At 44.0% G+C, this 11,669-nt stretch overlaps 1 protein-coding gene across 1 annotated transcript in view; it reads right to left on the minus strand.

The window, feature by feature from the left end:
- Positions 1-10: 10 nt before the first annotated feature.
- The window catches only part of CCNE2 (cyclin E2), a 12,964-nt gene continuing 1,305 nt past the window's right edge, over positions 11-11,669 (minus strand). Inside the window, exons 4-11 of the mRNA XM_009638347.2 lie at positions 10,241-10,392; positions 7,917-8,052; positions 5,284-5,430; positions 3,929-4,024; positions 3,030-3,164; positions 2,078-2,189; positions 1,346-1,500; positions 11-1,001 (exon numbers count right to left, since the gene is read on the minus strand). Of these exons, the coding sequence (XP_009636642.2) occupies positions 900-1,001; positions 1,346-1,500; positions 2,078-2,189; positions 3,030-3,164; positions 3,929-4,024; positions 5,284-5,430; positions 7,917-8,052; positions 10,241-10,392 (1,035 nt within the window). The 3' untranslated portion in view covers positions 11-899. The remainder of the gene's footprint in view (positions 1,002-1,345; positions 1,501-2,077; positions 2,190-3,029; positions 3,165-3,928; positions 4,025-5,283; positions 5,431-7,916; positions 8,053-10,240; positions 10,393-11,669) is intronic.

Consider the following 11,669-nt stretch of genomic DNA (forward strand, 5'->3'; position numbering starts at 1 on the left):
AGGAGGGCCTGTACCCATCTTTCCCAGTACTGTCCCTTTGTCACAGAAGTGAAGCACCTCATAGGCAGAGGTAGTGAATATTCCAAGGAAAACACAGTAGTTAATGCTGTTCATAAACACTGATAAAATACAGCTCCACAGTTAGTTTCAAATACTGTTCCTAGGACACAAGTGGTTGTAGAGTACCAGCGGCTCCCTTTTTCCCATACCCTCTCCAGTTCTTGGTAGGTTCGTTCTTGTTGAGAGTGGGTGGCTGGCTCTTGCTCAACAGAACGCCTTCCTCCCGGGACTGCACTTCTTCCAGCAGAGGTTACTTTGGCAGCACGCTCTTCGCTTGTACTCTTACCTGAGGTCAGCGCTACACCGGAACTGAAGGGCCCCTTAAATTCATCAGCCTGCTGTGGAGCTGGCTACAGGGTAATGCAAGGGCAGTGGTTTCAGAAGAGTAAGCTGCTTACCTGCTGACCTTACCCAGAACAGCAAAAACACACCCCCAAGGCAAGAAGAGGTAATAGGTACAAGCCGCGGCTAAGTTCTCCTGCAGGGCTAGCCCAAGCTGAGGCAAGCTTGATGTGTCAAAGCTGAGTGGGCAAACTCTGCCACTCAGCCATTTTTAAAGAGTTCCTGAAATTCATAAGTTAGGAATGACCAGAGTTGAACGACATCACGTCTGAGAAGGGACTAAATTAGTCCAGGCTCCTGTGATAGCATAGAGGGATACTGGGTCTAAATATTGGATCAAGTCTGTAGGACACAGGTCTCAATGTCCATCTGCTGCCCTGTTTGATGCGCCTCTTACGGCCCAAGGCTCGAGGAGCAGTAAAGAGCGGGAGTCACCTTTAGCATGGCCTTGCAGTCCTGTTTTCCTGAAATGGTGAGTGATGGTGGGTGTCCATACTTCACTTCTTCTCTGTGCTTTTGGGAGGGGTTATTATTCCTCCTGTTGACACGGGCGATAACTGACCTGGGGCAGCAGATGCGACTCCACTGTTAACTTCTTCCTGTGTAGTGGGGGAGGAAGATGACTGTTAATACCTGGGCCCAGTTCTGCTTTTCATTTTGCTGGTGTTCTTCACCCTGGCAGTACAATTCAAGTACTCCAGAGTTAGGGTAATGAATAAAAACCCAGGGGGCTTTACACCACCACAGTTACTACTTCTAAACGCTTCACCAGTGCTTCGCTTTCGGCCTGCGCCTCTTAACGGTGAAGCACCTTTAGTTTATAGCATCATGGAGCAGGAGCAAGAAACAAAAGGTTAGGCACCGCTGGCTGAGGGAGCCCTTGGCTGCCTCGGGAGAAGGGGTGTGCAACGCGCAGGCAGCTGCAACCCCAGGAGCCACCTACCAGCATGTCCAAATAATTTGTGTGTGTTTGGATATTGTGCCGGTCTTCTACTGCCACCTTCTTAAAGTTCTTCAGCTTCGCAGGGACTTTTTTTGCCACGCTCACAAAGGGACCCATCCATTCGACGCACTCTGAAATGCTGTCCCAGTCTAAGCCTAGAGGGTACAAGGTGGTCATAAATTTAAATAAAACCAACACTAGCTAACACTGCAGATAAAAATTCAGAAACATCCTCTTGGAAACCCCCAGCATTTCCCTGCACTTGTCACTACAAGCATTGGTGGCAGGGGACAGGGAGCACAGGCCACCTGAGCAAAGCAGCCCAGCTGCAGCCAGGAGGGTTCCCCTTGCTTACCAGGGGAGGCTGGACTGACTTTTCCAGCTGGAACGCAAGATTTTGGTTCACGCTATTAAAAACATACATACGCTATCGTCACTGTCCCTCATGGGGCCCCAGGCAACGCACAAGCGCCGAGCTGAGTTACGCGATTCTTTGGGGGGGGGGGGCAGGGGTTTTATCCACTTTGTAAGGGCCAGGCTTGTAGGAATTAGCACACAGGGTAACTGAATGCCCCTGACAGCTGAGGAGGACTGGTGGCTGACTAAAAAGTAGCCAGCTAAGGTATAGCTGACTGTCCCCAAACCAACTGGAAGTCACGGAGCAGTCGTATTAGCCCAAAAGCAAGGAGGACAAATCTGCTTCGTTTCCTTCGCTAAGCCTCCCCTCCCTACCTGAAGCTTTCTTAACTACTTCAACTGAGGTATAGTGGCAGAGCGCCGCAGCAGCTAGTGTTCTGTACTGGAAGTCCAAAGAATTCACATCCAGAATACACAGGTCCAAGAGCTGAGGAAATAAAGAGTGGGGGAAATAGAGAGTTACAAATTTTAAGATGATACTTTAGCATAATCCTGTTTCAGAAACTGCTATGCGTACAGCAGCCCGCCCTATAACATGGCTGAGCTTTTTAGCATCAATTGCACGCCATTAATTTATTTTTGTCACCAGTTGCGGTTAAAGTGGGGCTCACAGAGTTACGATGCAAACCACTTTGCCCTGTTACCTGTAACACGCCGGGTTTAAGCGCACCTTGAAACGCTCAGCAGAGCTCCAGGAAGGTACGTTCTCAAATTAAAATATTACCTAGCAGCGCAGCGACTTAGGCCCAGCTACCCTTCAGTGAGCCTCTCTGAGGCTGGACACGACGCGTGCCCATAAAACCTGAACCACAGCAGTTTCAAAATAGTCAAACTGCGCCTCAGACTGCCTCCGAGGCACGTGCACAGGGACACTGTTATGGACAGTACAGGTGAAAAACAGTTCATGGCCCATAGCTTCCGTTAATTACACGCCCGCCGCTCAGAGCTGTAGTGCACAGTGATTAAAAAACCAAGATGGGTTTTTCTTTTTCCAGTGTACAGAAAAAGACAGACATGGGCGCTTGCCCTCCAAACTCAGTGTGAAGTTCCTGGGCAAACTTGCCTGTTCCTTAACAAAGTAGCAGGTGAGGTGGAAAAGGGCTTAGCATTCTTTATGGGCTCTTGGGGTGTGATGCTCAGTTTGTCCTGGTAACTGCTCCAAAAAGCATTTTCTGATAGCGTTTACTACCTACCTGTGCTATCTGAATAAAAGCTCCAAAGTTTGTCCTGCTCCAAAAAGCATTTTCCGATAGCGTTTACTACCTACCTGTGCTATCTGAATGAATTTTTCCTGAGAATACTGAGGTAGCAGCACTTCCGGAACATCCTTCAGAGCATCCACTTGAAGATAGAGGTTCAGCCAAGAGACAATCGTCACCGGACACAGCTCCCATTTTAAAGCCTGCAAATATTAAACAGGTGAGCACCTTAAACCACGCGAGGACAGTTTTGTGCCCCAATCTCTTTTCCCATACCTCCCCTCCTGAGTTTGCTCGCCTTACTGCACACATCCTTGAAAGACACCAAAGATTACGTACAATTTCAAGTACAAACGCTCGTTTTGGATTGCATTCTCACTACTTTTTGAGCGGGCTGCGTTACAATCAGCACAAAAAAGTATCTATCGTCTCAACCCCCTTTCCCGTGCCTGTGCCGCTGGATCTTGTGTATCTTCCCCATTCAGAAGCTGGGAAACAAGAGCATTTCCCCTGAGCCTTCAGGCCGGGTGCCCGAGCCTGCAGCCAATTATCTACTCGGGAAGAATAAATGTATAGGGAGTTCTGCAGTGGTAAAGACGGATCCTTTCCAATGTAAGGAGCACCGAGTAGCGTCACTGCCCCTGTTCCCGGACAGCAAAGGGCCCTGGCGAGCGCGCTACACCGCAGCCACAGCCGCCTGCTCCGTCCCACGGCTGGCTGTACCTGCTAAGAGCCTTTACCTACACACAGGCACGAGAAGCCTGTCCTTTTCCAACAGACGGGGATTTCAACCCGGAGGGGGGCTTTAGAGGTCTCACTGCACGTGCAATGAAGGTTTCATTGCTTTGCAGAAAGAGGGACATACTAAACGCCGTCCTTTTCTAAGCAGATAAATGGCATCAAAATACACGGCTCAGCTGGACAGTCTCTCAACTGGCACTTAGAAACAACACAGCAAAGTTATTACCTTTAACATAATAAGTTCCATTCTTACAATGTCGTCTTCACTGCAAGCACCATCAGTGACGTAAGCAAATTCCTGTATTTTGGGAGCGTAGATTTCCTTTAAAGGGAGGGAGGGGAAAAAGTGATGGTTAGAGTGCCTTATAGTTCTAAGAGAGCTTGAGAGGATACTGGCAAATGCTTTTCAGTCCATGCTGGAATATTAACGTTTCTTATGCCAGAACAGTATTTTTGTCATGACTTGAAACTTACAGGATGAGGAGATCCTAAAACCAAGTAGGTTATATGTTACCTGTTGTAATACCCCATAGATTTATCGCAGCTTTTTTAGCTTTTGGGGAAATAAATGCCAAGCAAGCAATCAGAACAGCCTTTCATTTGTATGACTTGCTACTCAGCTATTCCATCTGATGTAAAAACATACACCAAATTCTTGTACAGCACACCGCGGTATTAGAAAAGGCTTGCTAATACAGGTTACGCACAATGTCAGTTAGTGCTGATGCACTCTCACTGATTAAAAGAAAAAAAAAAAAAAAGCTAAAAAAAGATGAGGGAAAATTCCACAGCCAGTGTAGCTGGCGAAATCCATGGTGCAGAGACGGTTAACAAAGAAATCTGCCAACCCAGTCATGGCCGCTGGGGCCAGGTATAGGTAAGTGCGTTGGTAAAAGAGAACTTGCCAGCAGAAGCGGTTCTCTACCAGCTGGCTCCACTGCCTGATGCCCCACGCACCTCCTTAGGACAGACAGCTGCTTGTAGGGCGCTACCTTGGCTTTGGGAACAACAGCCAGATCGGGGGTGGGAGGTCCAAGTATAAAAACCTAATATCCCAAATTTTCCTCTCAGTCTAGCCTGCCATGACCTACCAAAGGAGACACACAAAAATAGGCTGTGGGCTCACAGCTGCAGTGAGTGTATCACCATCGCTGCACTGATGGTGTTATCTTTAAAAGAAAAAAACTCCACTGAATGGGTTATCAGCCTGATGTACAGGCAGTTTGAGACTTAGGCTTGGTTTTGTTCAAGCCCCACGCCCACTCCTGAGATTGTCTGCCAATTGCTGTATATTTGGAAAAAGACAAAACAAAACAAACCTACTCCTAGCACATTTGCATACCTTTTAAGTTTATGTGGTCTCCTTCCCTGCTGCTGAGGAAAGGGGGGACAAAGACAACATGCCAAGAGATGTACATATGCACAACTGAAGGAAGAGAAAAAAATTTCTCCTTCTGACGTTCAGTGTTGCATGTACACCACCAGGTTCAAAAGATTCAGACAGAAGAAATAAGTATGTTATTGCCGTCTTTTTCGTTATTCCAGACTTAATATCCTCCTCCCTGTTACAGAATTTCTTACCTCAAGTTTGGAGGCAATGAATAACGAGGTAATTCCTATAAGCTGAAGCATGCTCTTGTTAATGTTCTTTTGCGTCAACATGAATCTATCAAAAAAGTCTTGAGCTAGGTAGAAGGTTTCCCTGTGGAGTGCATACACCTCACATACCTACAACAGGGGGGAAAAAAAGAAATCAGTTTTCTGTTAAAAAATTATGTAGACATGTTGGCGCAGTCAAGCTTTAATAGCAAAACGCACTATGCACGATTTTATCTTTTGCACACACCAACTATCACAAACCTAGGTGTGTTAGGATGCAGTGGTTTAGTATGGGACTGGAAAAAGTATATCCCATGCTCCCACCTAAACACAGATTGTCCATCATGCACTAACATACTTCCAAAGTATACTTTTTTCCAATCTCAATAACATCCAGTTTTCCTAAAAATGAGTACAAACAATTTTCCACTGAAAGAAGAAAGCCACAGATAGCAGGGGAAAAAAAAATCCAAACCAGCAACCCCACACACACACTAATTTGCTTGATTAAGAATACTCTGGGCTCAAACCTCAAGCTGAAGTCACTGAGCAGATCCTCCCTGTATTCCCAGTAGGTCTGTCCCAGGGCAGAACCATTAAAAAACTTGAAGTCTTTGGCTGTACCACAAACAAGCCTGGAAGCTCCTGCCCGAGGGGGCCGTGCTGGCAAGCCAGGAGCGCTGCCTGCAGCCCCTCGGGCACACCGAGGGCCTCACTAAGCAGGAACAAAACTGCAAGAAGGGCCATCTGCTCCCTACAGTTGCGGGTTTCCCTGGCAAGGAGAACTTTTAATACTTGCATTGTATCAAAGCAGTTCAAATGCCAGTTCAACAAAAAAAGAAAGGAGACTGCCTGGGCCTGGAGATCTTATTCAGGGGCCTACTTTTTCCTCTGATCTCTAACTGAATTTGGGTGGGTCTACCACAACTCCAGCTTAACTGCAACTCTGTATCCCTCCCACAATTAGAAACTAGTTAAGGTATCTATAAATTACTTATAATCTACATACAGTCAACAGGAAAGAATATCCAAAAAGTAGATCCCAAGTCCATGCTTCCTGCCCTGCTTCATTATTTCACCCAGATACAAAGAATGAAATCTCACTACTATCTATTTCCCAAGATAAGGTTGAAAGCCCATTTGTGAATTAAAACCCTTCCTGACCATCAAAAATGCAACTGTTTGGCAGCGATACTACAGCTCATTCTTTTAGACCTGATCTAATATTTGCCAACTGATGTGCTACTCTGGTATTACCAACTACTGCTCCAAACAAGGTTCAGAACTGAAGAGGTACAGAGCAGGCCCACCCATGAATAAATGGCACAATTTCTATAAAAGTGTATTGCCCAAACATTAGCAATAAAGCTTAGTCATGCTAAATAATATCTCAGTTATGATGTTACAGAAGACAGAGTTAGGAGCTACTGGAGGGCTCTCAAAGTTGCTGGGATTTTAATCCACTGCGGCATATAGAACCGCTGAGCTGGACAACAGCAAGGTGGCCCTTGTTGACATTTTTGTTTGGAAATTGGATGATTTCTTAAGAGTTCAAGGTTTTCAAAAAACCGCAACAAAACACAATTTAGTGGTGGTATGTAAATTACACATTAGAGGAAGTAGGTAAGTGCACAACTGAATTTTTTTTTTAAATATGATCTGAATATAAAAACTAAAAAACAAGACCAACACTCCCCGCCCCCCCCCTTTCCTTTCCTTCTTAATTCCCTGCTATTAGCACTGTTCCACCAAGACAGCAAGAGCGCCATCAACATCTGCTTCCTTGGGGTACTCGATATGGAATCGGTAAACGTGCAAGAACCCTTCTGCTGATGGCCAAGGATTGCACGAGTCAAAGGTTGCTTTTGGCAGTGGTGGTTGAATATGGTCCATACAGAGTTCTTGGAAATGCCTCCGGAACACAGCTCTCTATTTACAGCACTAATACTCCTTTGCATAGCTTGCCAAGATTGAGAACTTCCATTTTGTTTGACGGCTGGAATACTCTGAAGTACAGCAACTAGACTGGAAAATGGATGATTTATTTATAGCAGGTTTCCAGCAAGAACCTGTCTGTATCAAGAGCCTTCAGATGTCAGCCACTAGTGCACTACCTTCTTCTGCTCTCTTCATAGGATGGAAATAAAAATTTACTAGTAAGTCAGAAACTAGTGTCAGGGCTGACATCTAAGAGCTCTTGACATAGGCAGGGCCAGGGTGATAAGTCCTCAATACAGATGCAGTTTTCTCACAGCTGAGATACAGCCCAAGATGTAAAGGTAGAGCTCCATAATTAATCTGTCTGCAGGAATTTCAGTATGAGTGTCTCAAAACTAGGTTTCTCCCCCTCCCAGGAAATACGTGTGTCAAGAGCAAAAGTTCAGTACTATTGCTTGCTGCCCTGTGCAGAAGGTTCAGCATCTCCTGCCAGGGAAGAGACTGAATGTAGCTCACTGAGAGAATCAAAAGCAGTAACCTGTAACCCTTTTGTGGCAAACTAGTTTTAGCAAAGTGTACTGCACGGTAAATGCTATTACATCTTTTACGTAAAAGCTGTGCTTTCATCTGCCTACTTCACAGGCACAACACATGGCAAAGTAACTGAAAGAACACACCTCTAAGAGCCAGTCTAACAGTATCGATCTCATGTGAGGTTGCAAACTAGAATGTAGTGATGTGAAATGCTTGCAATGAGCGTATCTGTTCTCCTTCTTCAGGATGTTGAGCCAGACATCTTTGGAATTTCCCCAGCTATGGAATAAAGTTACACAAAGCATTGTTAAGTATATATACAGCTTTACATATACAGCTTTACAAAAGGATTCACAGTTTTTTATTTATTGTTTACAGTTATTCAGGAATAAAAACAAAAATTCCGTATACTGAAAGATCCTTACGATAGCTAGAAGACTGCAGGTAGACTTTGAACATTTTGCATCACTGGATCAGCAGCTTGCCAAGACCACCAGCAGGTCCAGTTTTATAGAACAGCCAATAAAAATGAACCTGTGTATCCCAAAGTTGCACATACAACCAGAGTTTCCTATTTTGCCTAGTTAGGTGGCTGTTCAGAGAGCAAGATAAAACCCAAACCCTCCCCATAAAAAAAAAAAAAAAAAAAAAAAAAAACCCAAACCCCCCCCAAAAAAAAAAAAAAAAAAAAAAACCAACAAAAAAAACCCCAAACAAAAAAACCAAAACAACACCAACCCACCCCACTCCCCAGGAAACACAAAACATACAAGACATTGTCCGGTTTGGTTTGAGAAAAACATTTACAGATGGTGTTTAAAACTCACTCATCCATCCCTTCCTTTTTTAGCCTACCTTATGGCTCAAACAGGCTATTGTGAGAAAAACTGAGTTCTCATTTATTGCTAACTTATAATTTATTAGCACTCAAGTCTACTTGGGAAGAAGATGCCTATATCATTAATACGGCTTGGGTTTAATTTGTAATTATCATTATTATGAATTGATGTGGATTTTTTTTCTTGGATGTACTTCTCATCCTACTAAGGGGACAGCATGTTAATCAACGCAATGCTGATTTCCTACTGAAATTTTTGGAGTTAAATATTTACCTTTCCCCAAGCAGAAGCAGAGGGAGATCAGACAGACCTGATCACTGGAATCACCTACAAATTCTAACCCGGATCTGTTCCACTCTGCTGCCATCATAAGTTAAAAGCTGGAGAGATACTCGCTCGTTTAATGCACAAGTCTCCCCATTCAAGGGGGCAGGCACTGAGAAGTCTCCTATTATGATCTTCCTGCAGCAGTTAGGAAAGTATGAGGAAGGCAGGAGAGAGTAAACGATCCTCTTATTCAGCTAACTGGAAAGGATGGAGCTCAGCTTTACCAAATGCTTATTGACAAGAGGCGAACACCAAGGATTAAACTCCTTGCATGGAATTCTGTATCTGAATATATTTTTGGGATCCAGCAGTTTCCAACAACTTGCTAAAGGGAGGAGATTCCCTCATTCACAGTTTTTTTTTTATTGTTTTTAAAAAAATACGACTCACTAAGCTTTCCAACACATACAAAAATGTGATTTTGATTGACAGAGAAGAACATGCTGTTCTTTAAAGCACAGTTCAGTCAGCTTGGGAGTAATACTGACAGAGAAGAGCGGCTGAGTTTGAAATGCAATGAAAGAGACTGTAGGAGACCTACTGCTTTGCACTAAGATCACCGTGCAGCATCTCCCGGTTCTGATCACGTTTTGGCCAGAACAAATAAAAACATGGTGTATCTAGAAAGGTTCTCCTAAAGTAATGCTTCATGTGCTGCTTCTCTTCTCATTCACCTCAGCAGAAGTTTTCCCAAATGCTTTGCAGCAAAATTAACAACTCCTTCATAAAACACCAGGCTGATACAAACAGCAACCGGGGTACTCATCTAACACACCTGAATGGCTACGAAATTCAGAAATTGAAAAAAAAATTATTTAGACAGCTAATCTATCCCTCTGCAGAAGGGAAACTCTCTAGAACTGTGATTGCACCAAGCACACTGCATTGCATTAGCAGGCTACCTGTGCAGCAATATTGCCACAAGTTTATTTCCGTACTTCTACATTTTCAAGTTCTTAAAGAAAACTTTGCTTAGTACTTTTTGGTCACTCCGTTCCAACAGCACTGAAAGAAATTTAGTTTAACCATTATGTGCCTCTTAACCACTTAGAGTGTCTCGTGTTAAGTTATACAAGGACAGCTCTGAAAAGTGAAAGTTATCTGTCTGGTGCATTTACAAAACTGGGAGGAAAAAAATCCCCAGAACTTCTGTCTTTTTTTTGGACATGAAATTGTTTGTGGGATGAGGAGACAAACAGAGGTATGGGTTGAGTACTGCCCACTATTGTACAAACACAATACAACAGATTGTTCAGCATATTTAATAAAGCATCAACAACTGCTGCATCTGGTAAACTTACTTGAGTTCTGGCAAAGGTGATGGATTTATGAAGAGGTTTCTGAACCTGTATTTTTTGAATCTCGAGAAGTCAGTGGTTACTGATTCTTTGTGAGGCGTTTCAATAATTATACAAGGCGAGATGCCTCCTGTTATCGTGGGCGGCCAACAACTCTGCAACATAAACAAGGTATCTTTTAAATGCTGATTTTACTATGAGAGCAAGAAAGGCGAGAAGTAGATTACAGTAACAACAACAATATATGTAATGTATTTTAAGTTTTTTTGGACCTCAGCATTGATTCAAGTACTGAAACCAAGAAAGATAGCGATATTAAATGCCAACAAAGCCTTTCATAGTCAAGATGGAACATGTGTAAGCAAATCTGATAAATTTGGGAAACTCAGCTTTGAGGAAGAACTGTCTTCAGTTTATGAACCCATGGGTAACATACCCATTGCCTGAGCTGCTCAGTTACAGTACATAAGGCAAAGGCACTCATTGCTATTAAAACACAGAACGGCTAGGTTGCTGGTCCTACCTACGTATCTACTCAGAGGGAAAAGAAAGGAGAGGGTGGAGGTTCTACTGTCCTTCAGTGGAAATTCAGCAACTTGTTATCTTCCAATTAAGCACTCCAGAGGGGAGCCACCCATCTCAGCTCCAGAGCTAGATACCAACTGAGCAAGCAGCAGCTGTGAACTATCTCTCAGCCTGCCAATGCCAAATATGGGATGTAAAAGAAAAGCCCAAAGTTATTCATGCAGAAAGCTTCCAAGGAGGAATTCTAGATTACTTAGCTCTAACTTGTTTCACTAAGACTTACTTGGTTGTACGTAACCAATAAAAGTAAGGAGGTATCAAATGCATGGAGCATGTGTGATGCTGTAATGGCTGACAGCCTTCAAAATGGTGACACAGAACTTTAATTATGCTCTGTGGAGTTAGGGGGGGTCCCATTCCCAAAAAATGGCAACATCTGCCCCCGAACACAGAAACTTTTCCCATATAGCTGTTTTGCAAGATAAACTACATGCGACTTCCTTAGTATATCTAGACTTATTTATAGTCAGACTAAAGTACCCTAAGAGTGAAGTTACACACTCCAGCAGAATTGATCTTAGCAGCACACAGTTACGAGAAAAGGGAGACCCTGCTCCTTTTTCTCTCCTGTGATCTTCACTGTCCAAGTTCACCCCTTCCTTCTTTAGTCAGCTTTGATGCTTGGTCAGACCCTCTGCTGGGTTGACTCAACTCACTGACCTGGCAGAACATTAACTCATTTTGTAGCGCCAAATTAGCAAGCTGAACCTGCATACTGCTTCATTTGAGGAGAACCAAAAATGGAGCAACACAGGGGATGGAGTGCAGGGCCAGCTATCACGGAAGGAAAGAAAGGGGAGCAGCATTTCCCCCTTTCGGCAAAGGTAAGTTGTGACACAGAAGTTTC

This window comes from Egretta garzetta, unplaced genomic scaffold (assembly GCF_000687185.1).
Source record: "Egretta garzetta isolate BGI_Z169 unplaced genomic scaffold, ASM68718v1 scaffold154, whole genome shotgun sequence".
Classification (NCBI taxonomy): domain Eukaryota; kingdom Metazoa; phylum Chordata; class Aves; order Pelecaniformes; family Ardeidae; genus Egretta; species Egretta garzetta.